This window comes from Hibiscus syriacus, unplaced genomic scaffold (genome assembly GCF_006381635.1).
Source record: "Hibiscus syriacus cultivar Baekdansim isolate YM2019G1 unplaced genomic scaffold, ASM638163v2 tig00000913_pilon, whole genome shotgun sequence".
NCBI lineage: Eukaryota > Viridiplantae > Streptophyta > Magnoliopsida > Malvales > Malvaceae > Hibiscus > Hibiscus syriacus.
In genome coordinates, this window is record NW_024061832.1 from 93,632 (window position 1) to 107,161 (window position 13,530).

Here is a 13,530-nt window from a genome sequence, read left to right on the forward strand (position 1 = left end):
CTAAAACTCATAGTTTAGGTATTAAATGCGTTAAGTTTCTAATAGCAATGTATTAAAATGAAACAAAAACTAAACTTTATGAATGATTTTAAAAAAATTGAAAGTTTAGGTATTGAAATAGACCAAAACTGATAGTTTAGGTACTAAACATATAATTTACCCTTTATTTTTAGGTAAATTACACAAATAGTCATCGATTATAGAGTGTTGTTTTGTTGAGTCATTTAACTATTAAAAGTTATGAAATAATCCTTTGATTATAGAGCATTGCTTTGTTGAGTCCCCTGACTATTAAAAGTTACAAAATGGTCAGCAAACTATTTATATGTTCCAAACTCATCATTTTTTGTTAAACAACTGATGGTAGTTTGAGTTGGATGTTAAACTGTTGATTGTGATATGATAAAATCTAATCTCAAAATCTCAAACGACTATCATATCTCAATCAACAGATTAAGTACAACTCAGTCTATCATCAATCTTTTAAAGAAAAATGACACATTTGGAATATATGAATAGTGGGTGCATGTTTTGCAACTTTTAATAGTTAATAGACTTAACAAAATAACACTTTATAATCGAGAGATCATTTTGTAATTTTTAATAATAAGATGACTCAACAAAATAGATTCTACAACCATTTGTAAACTTTACCATTTATTTTAATATTAATTTCTTAATAATTAAATGAATTATTAACGATTTAATAGTTCATATCCAACTTGATAAAATGTTCAAATTTTAAGGATTAAAAATGTTTTGTATCAAGTAAGGTCTAGAGTTCGAGTATTTGTGTATGCAAAAAATTTCTTGTTAAGAGACTCACCCACCAAAATCATGCGTGCGACGCGAGTTGATTCGAATTAGTCAAGACAAAGCCTTAGAATCGGGAGGGCAACAAAAAAAATATTTTGTATCATGTCACATCTCTATTTACGTTAAGTCACATCTCCATTTACATTAAGTCAATGATAAAACTTAACATAAGAGTGTGAACATAAAAACAAAACGTAACATTAGTACAAAGGCGGACGCAATATTTTATTATAGGGGCGAACATGAATTTTTAGAATTCCAAGGGACAAACTTGAATTTATAAATTGTAGAGGGGAAAACAGATTTTCAATATAAAATACATAGAATAAATCTAAAATGCAAGGTAATTTTAAATTTTTAGAGAAGACGACGCCCCTACCCGTCCCCTTATCCATCCCTCATTTTAGATGACTTAAATAATGGAATAATCAATATAAGTATTATAAATGAAAAAATAATATTGAGAGAATTGAATTCTCATTTAAGAATCTAACTCTACTCCATTTATATAACCCATATTAATGTAACTACGCATACGGAAATTTCCTTTTGACATAAGGCAGCCCGCCAATTTTCAGACGATGGCTACGTTTCCATCTCCTCTTGAGCGAACAGTGGCTTCGGCTCTTCTCGTCCTTTCCACTCAGTCTCCCAAGTAAGTTCAAACGAAGATGAAATTTCAAATTCTCGATCTATATATATAAATATTTAGTAACAAGTGTTTTATTTTATAAAAAAACATGAATTAAACAAGATTAAATATACACAAAATGAAACAAGGTAATTTAATGGATTAATTTGTAAAAAGTGGAAATCTACAGGTACTCTTGACTCATTTTACCCTAATATTCTATTTTATAACTAATCATGTGTACTGACTAAAACAAAAAAGCATACAATTTGGAGGATTTGATGTAAATATAGCAGATTCATGCAAGAAAAAAGGACTAAAATCGAATAATTATCAAATTCACAAGCCAAACCGAATATTTAACCATGAAATTTAAATATATATGCGATGACAAAAATGTAAACATGGAAACACTTGAAACCTGGAATCGTAAATAGACCATTACATTTCATGACCACGACAGAATGTTTCAAAGCATGAGGGACCTAAACTTCCCCCCTTTAAAAGCAAAAACACGGGTGGTGAGAGCCAAAATGACGTTGTTTTAGCCGGTTTTTATACCCTATTTCATCTCAAAACACGAGTGAATAAGGTATAATACCCTATTTGGCGAATGCAGAGGCAGTCGTGCCGGTGGAGGTGACAGATATGGCAGTGCAACAAGGCTTGGCGGCGGCGGCTACCCCCTTAAGGTCATGATGAAAACCCTAGATCTCCATCTCATCTGCGTTGTTGGATCAAGGACAGATCCTTATGACTGTGGTGATTATAGGAAACCCTAAATTATTGGGTTGGTCCGATTGGGCTCTCTGTCTTGGGCCTGGTGATTTTTTGGGCCTACAAATAAATAAAAGTAAATATTTATTTATAAATATATATAGTTATTTACAAATTAATTATAATCGATATAATTAACACTATTAATTCCCACAATTAATGACACATTTAATATTCACAACTAATACCACAATGACATAATTAATAACACCATTAACCATCTTAATTAATAACTCAATTAATAACATAATTAACTAGTATAATTAATGACCCAATTAATATTTCAATTGCTAACATAATTAACCATCATAATTAATGACCCAATTAATATTCCAATTACTAACCTAATTAACCATCATAATTAATGACCTAATTAATAATCACAACTAATATATATTTATTTATATACATAAGCTTGGACAAAAAACAGTGTCTTATTTTCTTTATAACTTTTATTATAATTTTGTTCACCTAAGGGGTATGCCTACTTAGGCATGGGGCCTATATTCAGAAAAGGGTAAATTATTTATTCAGACACCTATTTATTATTTAGTTTTTATTTTGATCATTTAATTATTTTTTATTTTAAATCATACTTAATGTTATATTTTGGTTCTTGTTTTGGTCACTCATCTTTAAAAGATTAGTGGTGATGTTGACGTATCATCATAAGATAATGATGCATCATGATTTAAAAAAGTTAATTAAAAATGTCATATTAACATCATTCTTAATTTTTTAACGACGGGTGATCAAAATAAAATAAAATCGTAAGGTTGACTATGCTTTTGAAAATAATAATAGTTATGTGACCAAAATATAAATTAAATAATATGTGGGGTTACCAAATAGTTAGTTTACCCTAAATAAAAAATGTAAAAATTATGTTAAGAAAATGATATTAGTCCAATTAATATACTATTTTTAGATTTAATCCATATATATATATATATATATAATTATTATATTTTTAATTAAATATATATGAATGATATCATATAAAGTTTTATTTTGTTTATATTAGCCCGACCAATAAAGTAGAAAACTTTCTCGAGCCGACTCATGAATAAAGGTGGCAAATGTGTCATTTAGATTGTGTTTGGGTTGGATCATTTCGGGTCTATATTATTTTCGGTTTAATTTTATTCGGATCGAGTCGGATATGGTTCGGATCTAGTTTGAGTGTACGGTAAATCGGATCGGGTCATGTATCGACTCTGGTCAATTTTTGAGTAGGGTGATTATCGAATCAGTTGTTTTTCGATTCGGATCAATATCAAATTAGTTGATTTTTAGCTCACGTTAATATCGGATCGGTTAGATTTTGGGTTGGGTCAATATCAGATCGGTTGATTTTTGGTTAAGTCAACCTTTAAATCAGGTCAATTCGGATTGAATTGATTGAGTCTAATTAAGTATATATAGAATTATTAATATATGTTTGTAAAAAAATATGTCTTCTTGTTTGTTAATCTTATCATTTAGGTCTAATTTTAATTCTCAACCATTCAATATTTTTAATTAAACCAACAATTACAGATGATAAATCGATAATTTGACACAAATACGATCCTATAATGCGTGTTAGAATTTTTTATCAAAATTTTATATTAATCTTGTATGAAAAGTTTATAATGAGAACTATTTGATAAAGAAATAAAAATTTTATTATTATTTTTTTTCAATTATAAATTTAAATTTTTTTTATTAAATTTTTAAAAATAATACATAACTTTATTTGTTAAGTTTTAGTCGTAATATAAGTAAACTTTATATTATTTTTATTATATATAAAATATTATTTCCTTTGTTATATTTGTTTTCTATTATTTTTATTATAAATATAATATTTTTAATAAATTATTAATTTTATTTAAATTAATTTATTATTCGGTTCGGGTTAGTTTCTCTTCAGGTTGCTTTCGGGTCTGGTTAAATTCAGTTCATGTTGCTTTTGGCTCAGATTAGAATTCGGTTTGGGTTTTTTTCGGTTTTGCTAAATTTTGGTTTGAGTATGGTTCGGATTGCGTATGGGTCGGGTATCAGATCAAATTTGATTATCATATTCGGGTTAATATCAGGTATTAGATCGGGTAAATCGGTTCGTGTAATCGGTTCGAGTCAAGTTTGCCAGGTCTGCTCATGAACTTCTCTAATGGAAAATAAGGCAATTCCCAGAAATCAAACTGCTCTATTCTACATTACTGTCCATCACAATGCTAAAGAACAAGAACTGAGAGTGCAGAACTCTTGGTATCTCTTGCAAACCAAACATTTAAAGGAGGAAAATGGGGTAAAAATGAATGAATTAAATGCTAATCAGTCACAAACTCAACCAATCTAAATCACAAATGCTTCCCTAAACATACCAAGAACCAACAATTCTAATTTGTTGAAGCTGTGAAATCTTTGAGCTTTAAAATAATTAGTTGTAAATCCTTTTCCGTCTTCCTCATGGAACGATCGCCGGAATTTCGTGCTAAAAAATTTAACTCTATATGTACTTCTGGAGGATCAACATCCGGCAGCTTTTAGAAAGTTATCATATGGAGTCGAGGCTGGTAAACTGAAGAATGGGGGATGATTATGGTACTCAGTTGCACACGGCATCGGAAGAACGTCAACCAGTTGTTTGAATGGATTAGTACTGTTGATTTGCTCGAGGACCGGTTCCACCTGCATTTTCAGTTCAGTTGTGAATTCGATCAATTCGTGTTCTTAGGGCCTCAAAACATGTACTTTTCTTGCGTAGAACGCAACGAAATTTCGAAGTAACGAGGCATGTTCGTGGTGCATATGACATGTTTACCTGTATTGCCATGTTATCTGGATGTTGAAAAGAGAAACTAATCGAGCTTTCTTGTCTCGGTCGGGTATTCATCAGAGGAGACATCTTTTGTTGCTTCCCCGTCATGAGTTCTTCGCAATGACAGGCTATTTCCTTGTAAGACATGTCCAGACCTGTGGAGACCGGACTTCTTCCGAACTGATATGCCGTCTCCAATACCTGTGCAGATAAAGAAAATAATTATGCTGTTCTAATAGGTGCTCCTCGTGTTCCCGTACATTGTAAAATCGAATTTCATGGCGGACATACCGATTCCAGGAGTTGATTGACACCATCAAGTCTAGAAATTTCTCCAGAAAACTCTGAACTATCCTTGGCTTGACTTTCAAATGGTTCTAGAAAAGCATCGTCGTCGTAGTCGTCGTCGTAGTCATCATCTATTGACAAAATCGAAGCTCCCTGCCGAAGAAATCACTTGAATTCGAAGCATTGGAAGATAAAATTTAGAAGGTGATGCAAGGATATTTACCTCAATAGACTTATTCTCTCCTGCTCCAGCTTTATATACTCTATGCTGAGCATCCATAGGTAACTGAGCACCTAGTGGACACACATCGTCGGGCGAGAATTCGCTCAGCAGCTGCACCTGTATAACGGACAATTCAGGCTGCCGTATAGTTCATCGAATATTAGTGTAAAGTAATTACAATAGAAAATACTAGTTCTTTGATAATGCATTGGGGTGAAAGATTCTTGAAATTTGGGTTAAAATGTTTTACCTCAAACAAATCTCCCAAGCTTTTCATGATTTCAGAGGCAAGAGTTTCCCTACTTTGTTCCGGGGTTATCCGAATTTCCGAGAGAGTTTTTAAAGCCGAAGTTTCATCTTCTTTAGATCCATAAACGTTTGTAGGCTGGTCGGGGATGGTGTTAACCGCCCGTAGCTTTCGGTCATCCACCAAGCGCAAAAATGGATCAACCTATGAAACATAGAACGATGACATCACAACAAGATATCTTGTTTTTGCATAGAAAAGATAGAATCTTCAACCGTATTCTGGAAGGAAAAGCAAGCGCGGTCTCATGAACGATAAGTTACGTACCGTTATTTCTGTAAGAGCAGCCTTGATGCAATCGACAATAGGAAGAATATTAAATGCCTTCGATGAGAAGAGGATCATTGAAGTAGCTAAGGTGAACAGAGATCTACGACGTGATGGAGGAAGTGTACCTGCAGTAGTAGTAGGAGAAACCTCAGTGTCATCCATGTATACATACACTAAACATATGTGACCAATGTTTATTATAATCACGGATTGAATAGATAATTCGATTGCAGACGCTGTAAAAATAATTTGATTACAAAAGACAGCTACAACTTCGGATGCTCACCTCCTTCATCGAGAGAGATGCTTCTCAGTGACAAAGCTAGCTGGAAACTACGAACAAGAGCCTCGTTACTAGAATTCTGCATTACATAAATACGAATATACAAAAATTGAACTCGTTAAGAGAATGAATCGGAGCTAGATGCTATTGAGGCAGCAATCGATGAAACCGCAACAATCGAGCAATTTACCTTGGCTCGAGAGAAGAGCAACACGAGGCTGTACGTATGAGCGATTGCTTCATAGTTTTGTGGTGTATTTTGAGGAGAAATAGACTGTGCCCAAATCGATGAAAGCAAGAGACTAATCTGAGTGCTACTGAGCCGTAAGGAATTTGCCTCCTGAGGTTTGACAAATAGAAATAGCCACATAAAAATATCATACAAATCATAGGTTTCATTTAAACCATTCATTTTACATGGAGCTTCAAGCATATAGGTAAAGAGCAAATCATTGCTGCCCAAATCAGGTACTATTTTACTCGAACTCGGATGAGAATGCCGGAAACGGGTTTGTATCCAACACGGGTATGTCGATTTCTTTTCAAGATTTTCATGTATTTGGAGGGTCCTTGGAAGGTCATATCCATATACTTATGTTTGGATATGTATTAACCAAGAAAGAGTAGAGGAGATTTTGAAAGACTCACATATGCTGTATTTGAATTGCTTGGAGGATTTTCGTCTATTGCCGAAGAAACCAGCGGACTTCTTGAACCGTATGCTCTACTGTAAGACTTTAACTTGATCAGAATCCCATTTTGACTGTTTACTTGTTGCTCCTCATTCGCAGCAGTCTCTTTATTCACTAGACAAGCATTCTCCCTTGAGAAGGATTTCTCTTTCCTTAGCTTCTCGAAAAGGGCAGCTGAAGAAGAAAACACGGAGACAGTTCTTGAAAGCGTTCTCGGAATGCCAGAGGCTTTCTTCATTAATCCAGAGGATGGTTGAGGGCAAACTGAAGATGGCACAAGAACAACAGAAAAGATACGGTGCGCTCCAATCCGTATTTCATGGTCAGGGTGAACCATAGCCGGGAGTAATTGATGGAACAAAGCCTCGGGAAATGCCTTCGGGGACAAGAAAACATTTAGAAATGTTCGTGAACAAAAACGAATCAATGATTATGATCATTACCTTGTTTAGATAGGATGGATTAGGAAGTGAGGCTATGATTTGAGCGGTGCGATAGACGACGCGGATCGTAGTTCTTGCTATAACTGTAACATTCGGGATGTTCTCCAACATCACAGCCATAGCATCAAGAATTGGACCTGCATCACCAACCTGTTCACAAGAACAAAAACATGAGTTAAACCATTGAGTAATTAGCTTAGTTGATCTGAAAAAGGATCTCGCCTTATGCGATAGCTGTACAAGACAATCATCCACTGCTTCTTTGAAGTTCTTGTTCCAATTTATGATTTCAGTTCCCATAGTTGCATCGTCAAGTGAACAATGTATGCTTTTTCGTAAATGCCTCATAACATCGCTAACTGCACTAAGTATAGCTACCGACGCCTCGACTTTCAAATCTCGAGCAAGGGATGTTATAACCTCCACAATTTGAAGTTGCACGTCAGGTTGTTTTAGGACGTTTTTGTGATCGAGATGCTTAACAAGTACGGACAGCAGAAAGTGTGCATTCTGTCCTGCAAACATCGGAAAACAGATAGTATCGGTTTCGTATCGTTTAAAGGTCATTTATTTTTTAGGAAAAGCAGAACAATGAGTACCAGAACCATCGATTAAAATCTGCATTTCCCTCAAGACCAGCAAGGCGAGACCGTCCTCTTGAGCGGACCATAACTTTTCCTTATCAAAGTACCGGAACACAGACTCATGAACACGTCGTGTTGTAGTAGCTTCCTTTGCAAGTTTCGCCATGTTATGCAAGCAAACCCTGGACCAGAAGCAGGGATTCCGGGTGTCTTCCCTGTGAGGGGGGAAAAAAGAAATTCATTTCAAGGCCAAAGTTCGAATCAAATGCAAAACCAAATCCGAAACTCGAGTCACGGGATTACTCTGCAACGTTTAGTTCGCCCTTGTCGTTTATGATTCTCCGCCATGAAGGAACTTCTACGAGAACTTTTCGCGAGGGAGTGACACGACTCTCCGTTCTTTGCACTTCTTGCACCCATCGAGTTTGGCCACCATTAAGGTCCTCTACATTTTTCTTTGGGACTCCATAGTTTTCCAAGACAATTGAAACAATCTGTGGGTTGATAATTGAAAACCCCTTCAATGCAAAATGGTACTAAAAAACGTTCCCTAAACTAAGATAAACTTGGTAGTGTATTTTAAAAACTCTGAGTCAACTTACATTATCAAATTCCACTGAAATGTGCGAGAGTTCAGCCATTAACCAAATCTACACCAGAAGACAGAAAATCGAACGTATGTAAGAGTTCTTATATATACAATTTGGACAGTGAGAAAGATGTACCAATGAAGAAATTGCTTGCAGGCCAGCTGAACGTAGATTTGTCTCCCTTTCACCTTCGCCAATTTCTTGAGCTAACTGACAAACTTTCGGAATAAAGCCTTCTAAGTTCGACAAAAAAGTACTATCCTTCTGCAGAATTTGGTAAGATAAAACTCAGTTTGAAGCCTGTTTCCACAAGCATGATAACTAATCAAAGTAACAAGTAAAGCTAAAAGTACCAACCTGATTAATTACAAAGTCGAAAAGAGTCTGACATCCTAGAATTTGCATCTCATACTGCCGTGATTGATCCAGCAGAGTCTGTATAATGCTCTGTAAACTAGTAGCAAATAGTGTCCTATAACAAAAGGATTGATTAATAACCAGAAATCAAGTGAGTTCAAGGGAACACTAAAAGTAGAAAGACAATTAAAGTTTCTTTCAGCACGTTCGATTGAGATATTCTCAAATGCTGGACCGAACTAGGTAATTACAGGGAAGAATCCATAAAGGTATAACAAGTTTCAGCAATAAGAGTATCATACTGATAAGAGGAGGCCTTTTCATTACTGCATGAAGAGTACTTTCCTAGTTGAACTAGACATACAATCTCATCTAAGAATTTGGACAGTACTATAAAATACATATTAGATAAGAATTTGGACAATTGAGGTTACTTGTTTTCATTATAACAGTGGTTAAAAATGGAATGCCAAAATCACTTGGATAAGGAAATGACAACATAAAAACAGAAGATCCCATGATGCAATGGTCTAGTATTCTGTAGAGTTTGCAACAGAAAACTCACAGTTGGTCCGGACAAGAGAGCAACAACTTCTTGTAAATGCAAACGACGACTTTCACCGACAGAAAATTCTCATTTCTCAACTCCTTGTAGAACCTTTGCTCAAGGGAATCAGTGATCTGCTCATAAAATGTGCAACAACTGGTTATAAAAACAGTAAGATTTTGAAAGCAATATTAACACGTCAAAAGCATATACTTGGGGTTACAAACATATTATACCTTTGGGATGCGTAAAGGATTTTTTGAAACATATTCACACAGTTTTTCGATCTTGCGATCATTTGGTCCGTCCTCCTACGACATAAAAAATTCAACTTATGTGATCAAAAAAGTGGAAGGACATAGCTTAAAACAAAAGACAAACCTATGGTAAAGATGCAAATCCTCATTCATTATAAAGATAGAGAATGACTAAAATGAGTGAATCACCATCTTATGATTAATGTTTGCCTAGCTAACCATCTTACAAAGTAGCAGATACACTACAGTATACATATGGAAATTTACATTTACATAACTCAAAAAGTTCGAACCTTGTTGCGAGGAAATATTTCGGCAATCAACCTCTTATACCTCTTGACCGGCTGCCGGGACCGTGCGCGCAACGAAGGGCAAAAGACACACATCCGGCCACATGCCGGAAAGATTTGCCTCGAAATCACGCCGGAGATTACACTCATTTTCTTTTTCCTTAATACTTTTAAGATTTTTGAACTGACTAGCTAATGTAACTTCTCAAAAATGCTTTCTTTCCCTTCTAAATCAACAGAAATGCTTGGACTTCAATTCCCAGAAGGGAAAGAAAGCTTGAAAAAGAACAACGGGATACCTTTGAAACCCAATCACCAACCTGTCAACAATACGAAATTATACAGAACTGTCAACTTAAGAAGTTATATTAGAAATTTCGAGGGTAGAACTAAAACATTTCAGGAGTACGAAATTAGATCATCAACAAAACGATTTGAAATTTTCCGGGATAGGACCCCATCACTCCCTCGTTCATCCAAAATCCGAACCGAAACCTCAAGAAAAAAAAAAGGTGTCAACAGAAAACTACGTGGAACACAACATTTGATGGCAACCCAACAAAAAACTGGATTGATCAGACAAAATTAACAAAAGGTTATCTAAAAAAACCGCAGATTTCGATCAAATTAATGGGAAATGATCGATTGAAAAACTGGGTTTTCATCAGAAACGAAAAAAAGGAAACAATTTCGAAGTTACCTTGAATGATCAATGCCAGAAAGAGCAGAACAGAGGCTGGAAATTCGTCTAAGCCATGCGAAACAATATCCTATTTTCCAGCCTTCCCCTATCGAATAAATTTGCTGCTTTTTCTTTCTAAAATTATGTGCTGGAATTAAATCAAAATATGTAATTTGATTCTCTTAATGCTATAATTCAGTTCAGCCTTGCCGGCTGCCATTCTATATATATTGATCGCAGGCACAGCACTCATTGTATGAACAAATCAAATCATATTAATTAATGCTAACATTTTAAGGTATTTATTTTGAAATTATCTCTTGTTTTAATTATTAATTATTTTTTATGTTAGTTCCCCGCGCTAACGTGCTGTGATGTCTTTTCTTCGCTCATGATCGACCGTTAATTACCGGTCACTTGTTTTATTTTTAAGGTAATATTGTACTTTTGGTCCCTATGCTGTGCTGAAATACGGGATTTTATCTCTGTTTTTATTAATTTGTTAGAATTTGATCTATTATTCTTAGTCAAAAAGGCATAAGAAGTCCATGTATTTTTTTAAAAAATAATGTGGTCATCTTATTATTTTTTTCTCTCAATGTGATCCTCAAACTCAGAAAACAAATATAATGTGACCCTTTGACCAATATTTTTCGTCATTGATCATTACAATATTGGCGTGTCAATTCATGGTGTTGACGTGACAGTCTATCTGCCAAGTTTGAATTACCAATTTAGCCAATCTATCATGTCATATGCCATGTTAATTTACCACCTGGAATGTCATATCAATGCCGTGGACTGTCATGTCAACATTGTGGACTACCAGATTAGCATCATAAAGATCAAAGAAGAAAAAACATTGGTTATAGGGTCGCATTGAGTTTATTTTTTGAGTTGAAGGGCCAAATAGAAAAAATAATATAAGGCTCAAATTGGTTTTTTTTCTCAAAATTACATAGATATCTGATGCATTTTTGTCTTTTATTTTTAAGGTAAAAATGTACTTTTGGTCCCTATGCTATTATGAAATATGGGATTTTATCTTTTTTTTTATTTTGTTATAATTTGATCTTTTATTATTATGTTGTCATTGGTTAGCTTAAATAGTTAACACTGATATAATTTTCAAGTTGAGATATTAACGTAGGGGCTTGGTCTGATAAAAATCTCTATTTAAATCCTTAATAGAATTTTGCAAATGAAAATGGTAAAATTACCGGGAACAAAAAATAAAAATTTGCAAAAAGGCATCAGAGGTCCCTATACTTTTGAAAAAAACGATGTGGCCCTTGTATTATTTTTTCTCTTAATGTGGCCCTCCAACCCAGAAAACATACCCAATGTGATCTTTTGACCAATGTTTTTCTGTCGTTCACCGTTACGGTGTTGGTGTGACAATTCACGGTGCTGACATGACGATCAACGGTGCTGACGTATCAGTCTATCTGAAATGTTTGAGTTACCAATTTAACCCATTTGTCATGTTATCAACCACCATGAACTGTGTCGTCACTATAGTGAACTGTCACGTCAGCATCGTAATGGTTCAATAACGGAAAACGTTGGTCAAAGGGCCCCATTGGATTTCTTTTCTTCGTTGGAGGGTCATATTGAGAGAGAAAATAATATGATGGTCACATTGATTTTTATTTCAAAGTATAGGGAACTTTGATGCATTTTTGCCATAAAAGTTTGATGTCGAAAAAGAGGCAAAGGAATATTTAAAGATAAAATGACTTTTTAAAAAGTTTTGAGGGTGAAAAATATCATTAGACCAAAAATTTTCTTGCAAGCATAACAAATTGGAAGAGAGTTAATGTTATTAGTTGATAACAATATAAAAGTGAAGTCATCAAGTGAAAGACAATAATTAAAGTACCACTTCCTTTTTCTTTTTTCACCTTTGAAGGTAAGCTTCCTTCATTTAAATCTAATGATTTATTCATTAAATTAAACATCATTTTAAGACCATTGTAATTATTGGGTTAACTTTAACTAACTTGGAAGAAATCAAATACTATAGAATATTCACTTTGACCCTCAATGTTTTATTTTCGAGTAAAAAGGGTCTTATTTTGAAATGTTAATTAGGTGTTACCAAACAGTTGACATCTATAAAGGGGACTTTTTGTCTCAAAATGAAATATTGGGGTCAAAATGGTCCAAAAAAGACAGGGGCCAAAATAAACATTTTAGTAAATATTGGGGCTAATTTTGGCATTATGTGAATATTAATAACCTAAAAACAATTATTCATCAAAGTTTGGGAGGGCGATTGTCTCTCTCACTTACAACATAGGTTAAAGATCGAACTCTTAAAAGAGAGTGTTATTATCCTTAAAGATCGTACCATCCTAAGTTCAACCGCTTATAAACTAACTTAATGGGACTAAACTCGAAAATTCCGATTTTATGTCGAGTCAAACTCAAATTCAAACAATAATATTTGATCGTGCTCAAATCAAAATTCAAGTAATAAATTTCAATCGAATTCAAATTTTCTACTATTAAACTCGACTCAGCTCGAATACAATAGAATGTCATGACTTTATTCAAATTCAATCAGAAGATCATATTTTTACAACAATGTTATTGAATATCTCCCAAATATACAATAAACTGTTTCGTTTTATTCTTTAACATAGATGTATTTACAGTCAACCTAGCCATTGTAATGATGTATC

The 13,530-nt window shown here is 34.1% G+C and overlaps 1 protein-coding gene across 1 annotated transcript; it reads right to left on the reverse strand.

Annotated features, from left to right (window-relative positions):
- Window positions 1–4,513: 4,513 nt before the first annotated feature.
- Window positions 4,514–10,326, reverse strand: LOC120116230 (protein SEMI-ROLLED LEAF 2-like). The gene is made up of 19 exons (XM_039136775.1): window positions 10,165–10,326; window positions 9,851–9,925; window positions 9,633–9,748; window positions 9,068–9,182; window positions 8,846–8,974; window positions 8,723–8,770; window positions 8,424–8,614; window positions 8,136–8,335; window positions 7,759–8,051; window positions 7,537–7,686; window positions 7,050–7,469; window positions 6,592–6,741; window positions 6,405–6,480; window positions 6,116–6,243; window positions 5,792–5,992; window positions 5,542–5,679; window positions 5,322–5,471; window positions 5,034–5,231; window positions 4,514–4,900 (listed from the first exon to the last, which is right to left on the reverse strand). Exons 1-19 carry the CDS (start codon window positions 10,309–10,311, stop codon window positions 4,739–4,741), a joined length of 3,087 nt encoding a protein of 1,028 aa, XP_038992706.1. The 5' UTR covers window positions 10,312–10,326; the 3' UTR covers window positions 4,514–4,738.
- Between the last annotated feature and the right edge of the window lie 3,204 nt (window positions 10,327–13,530).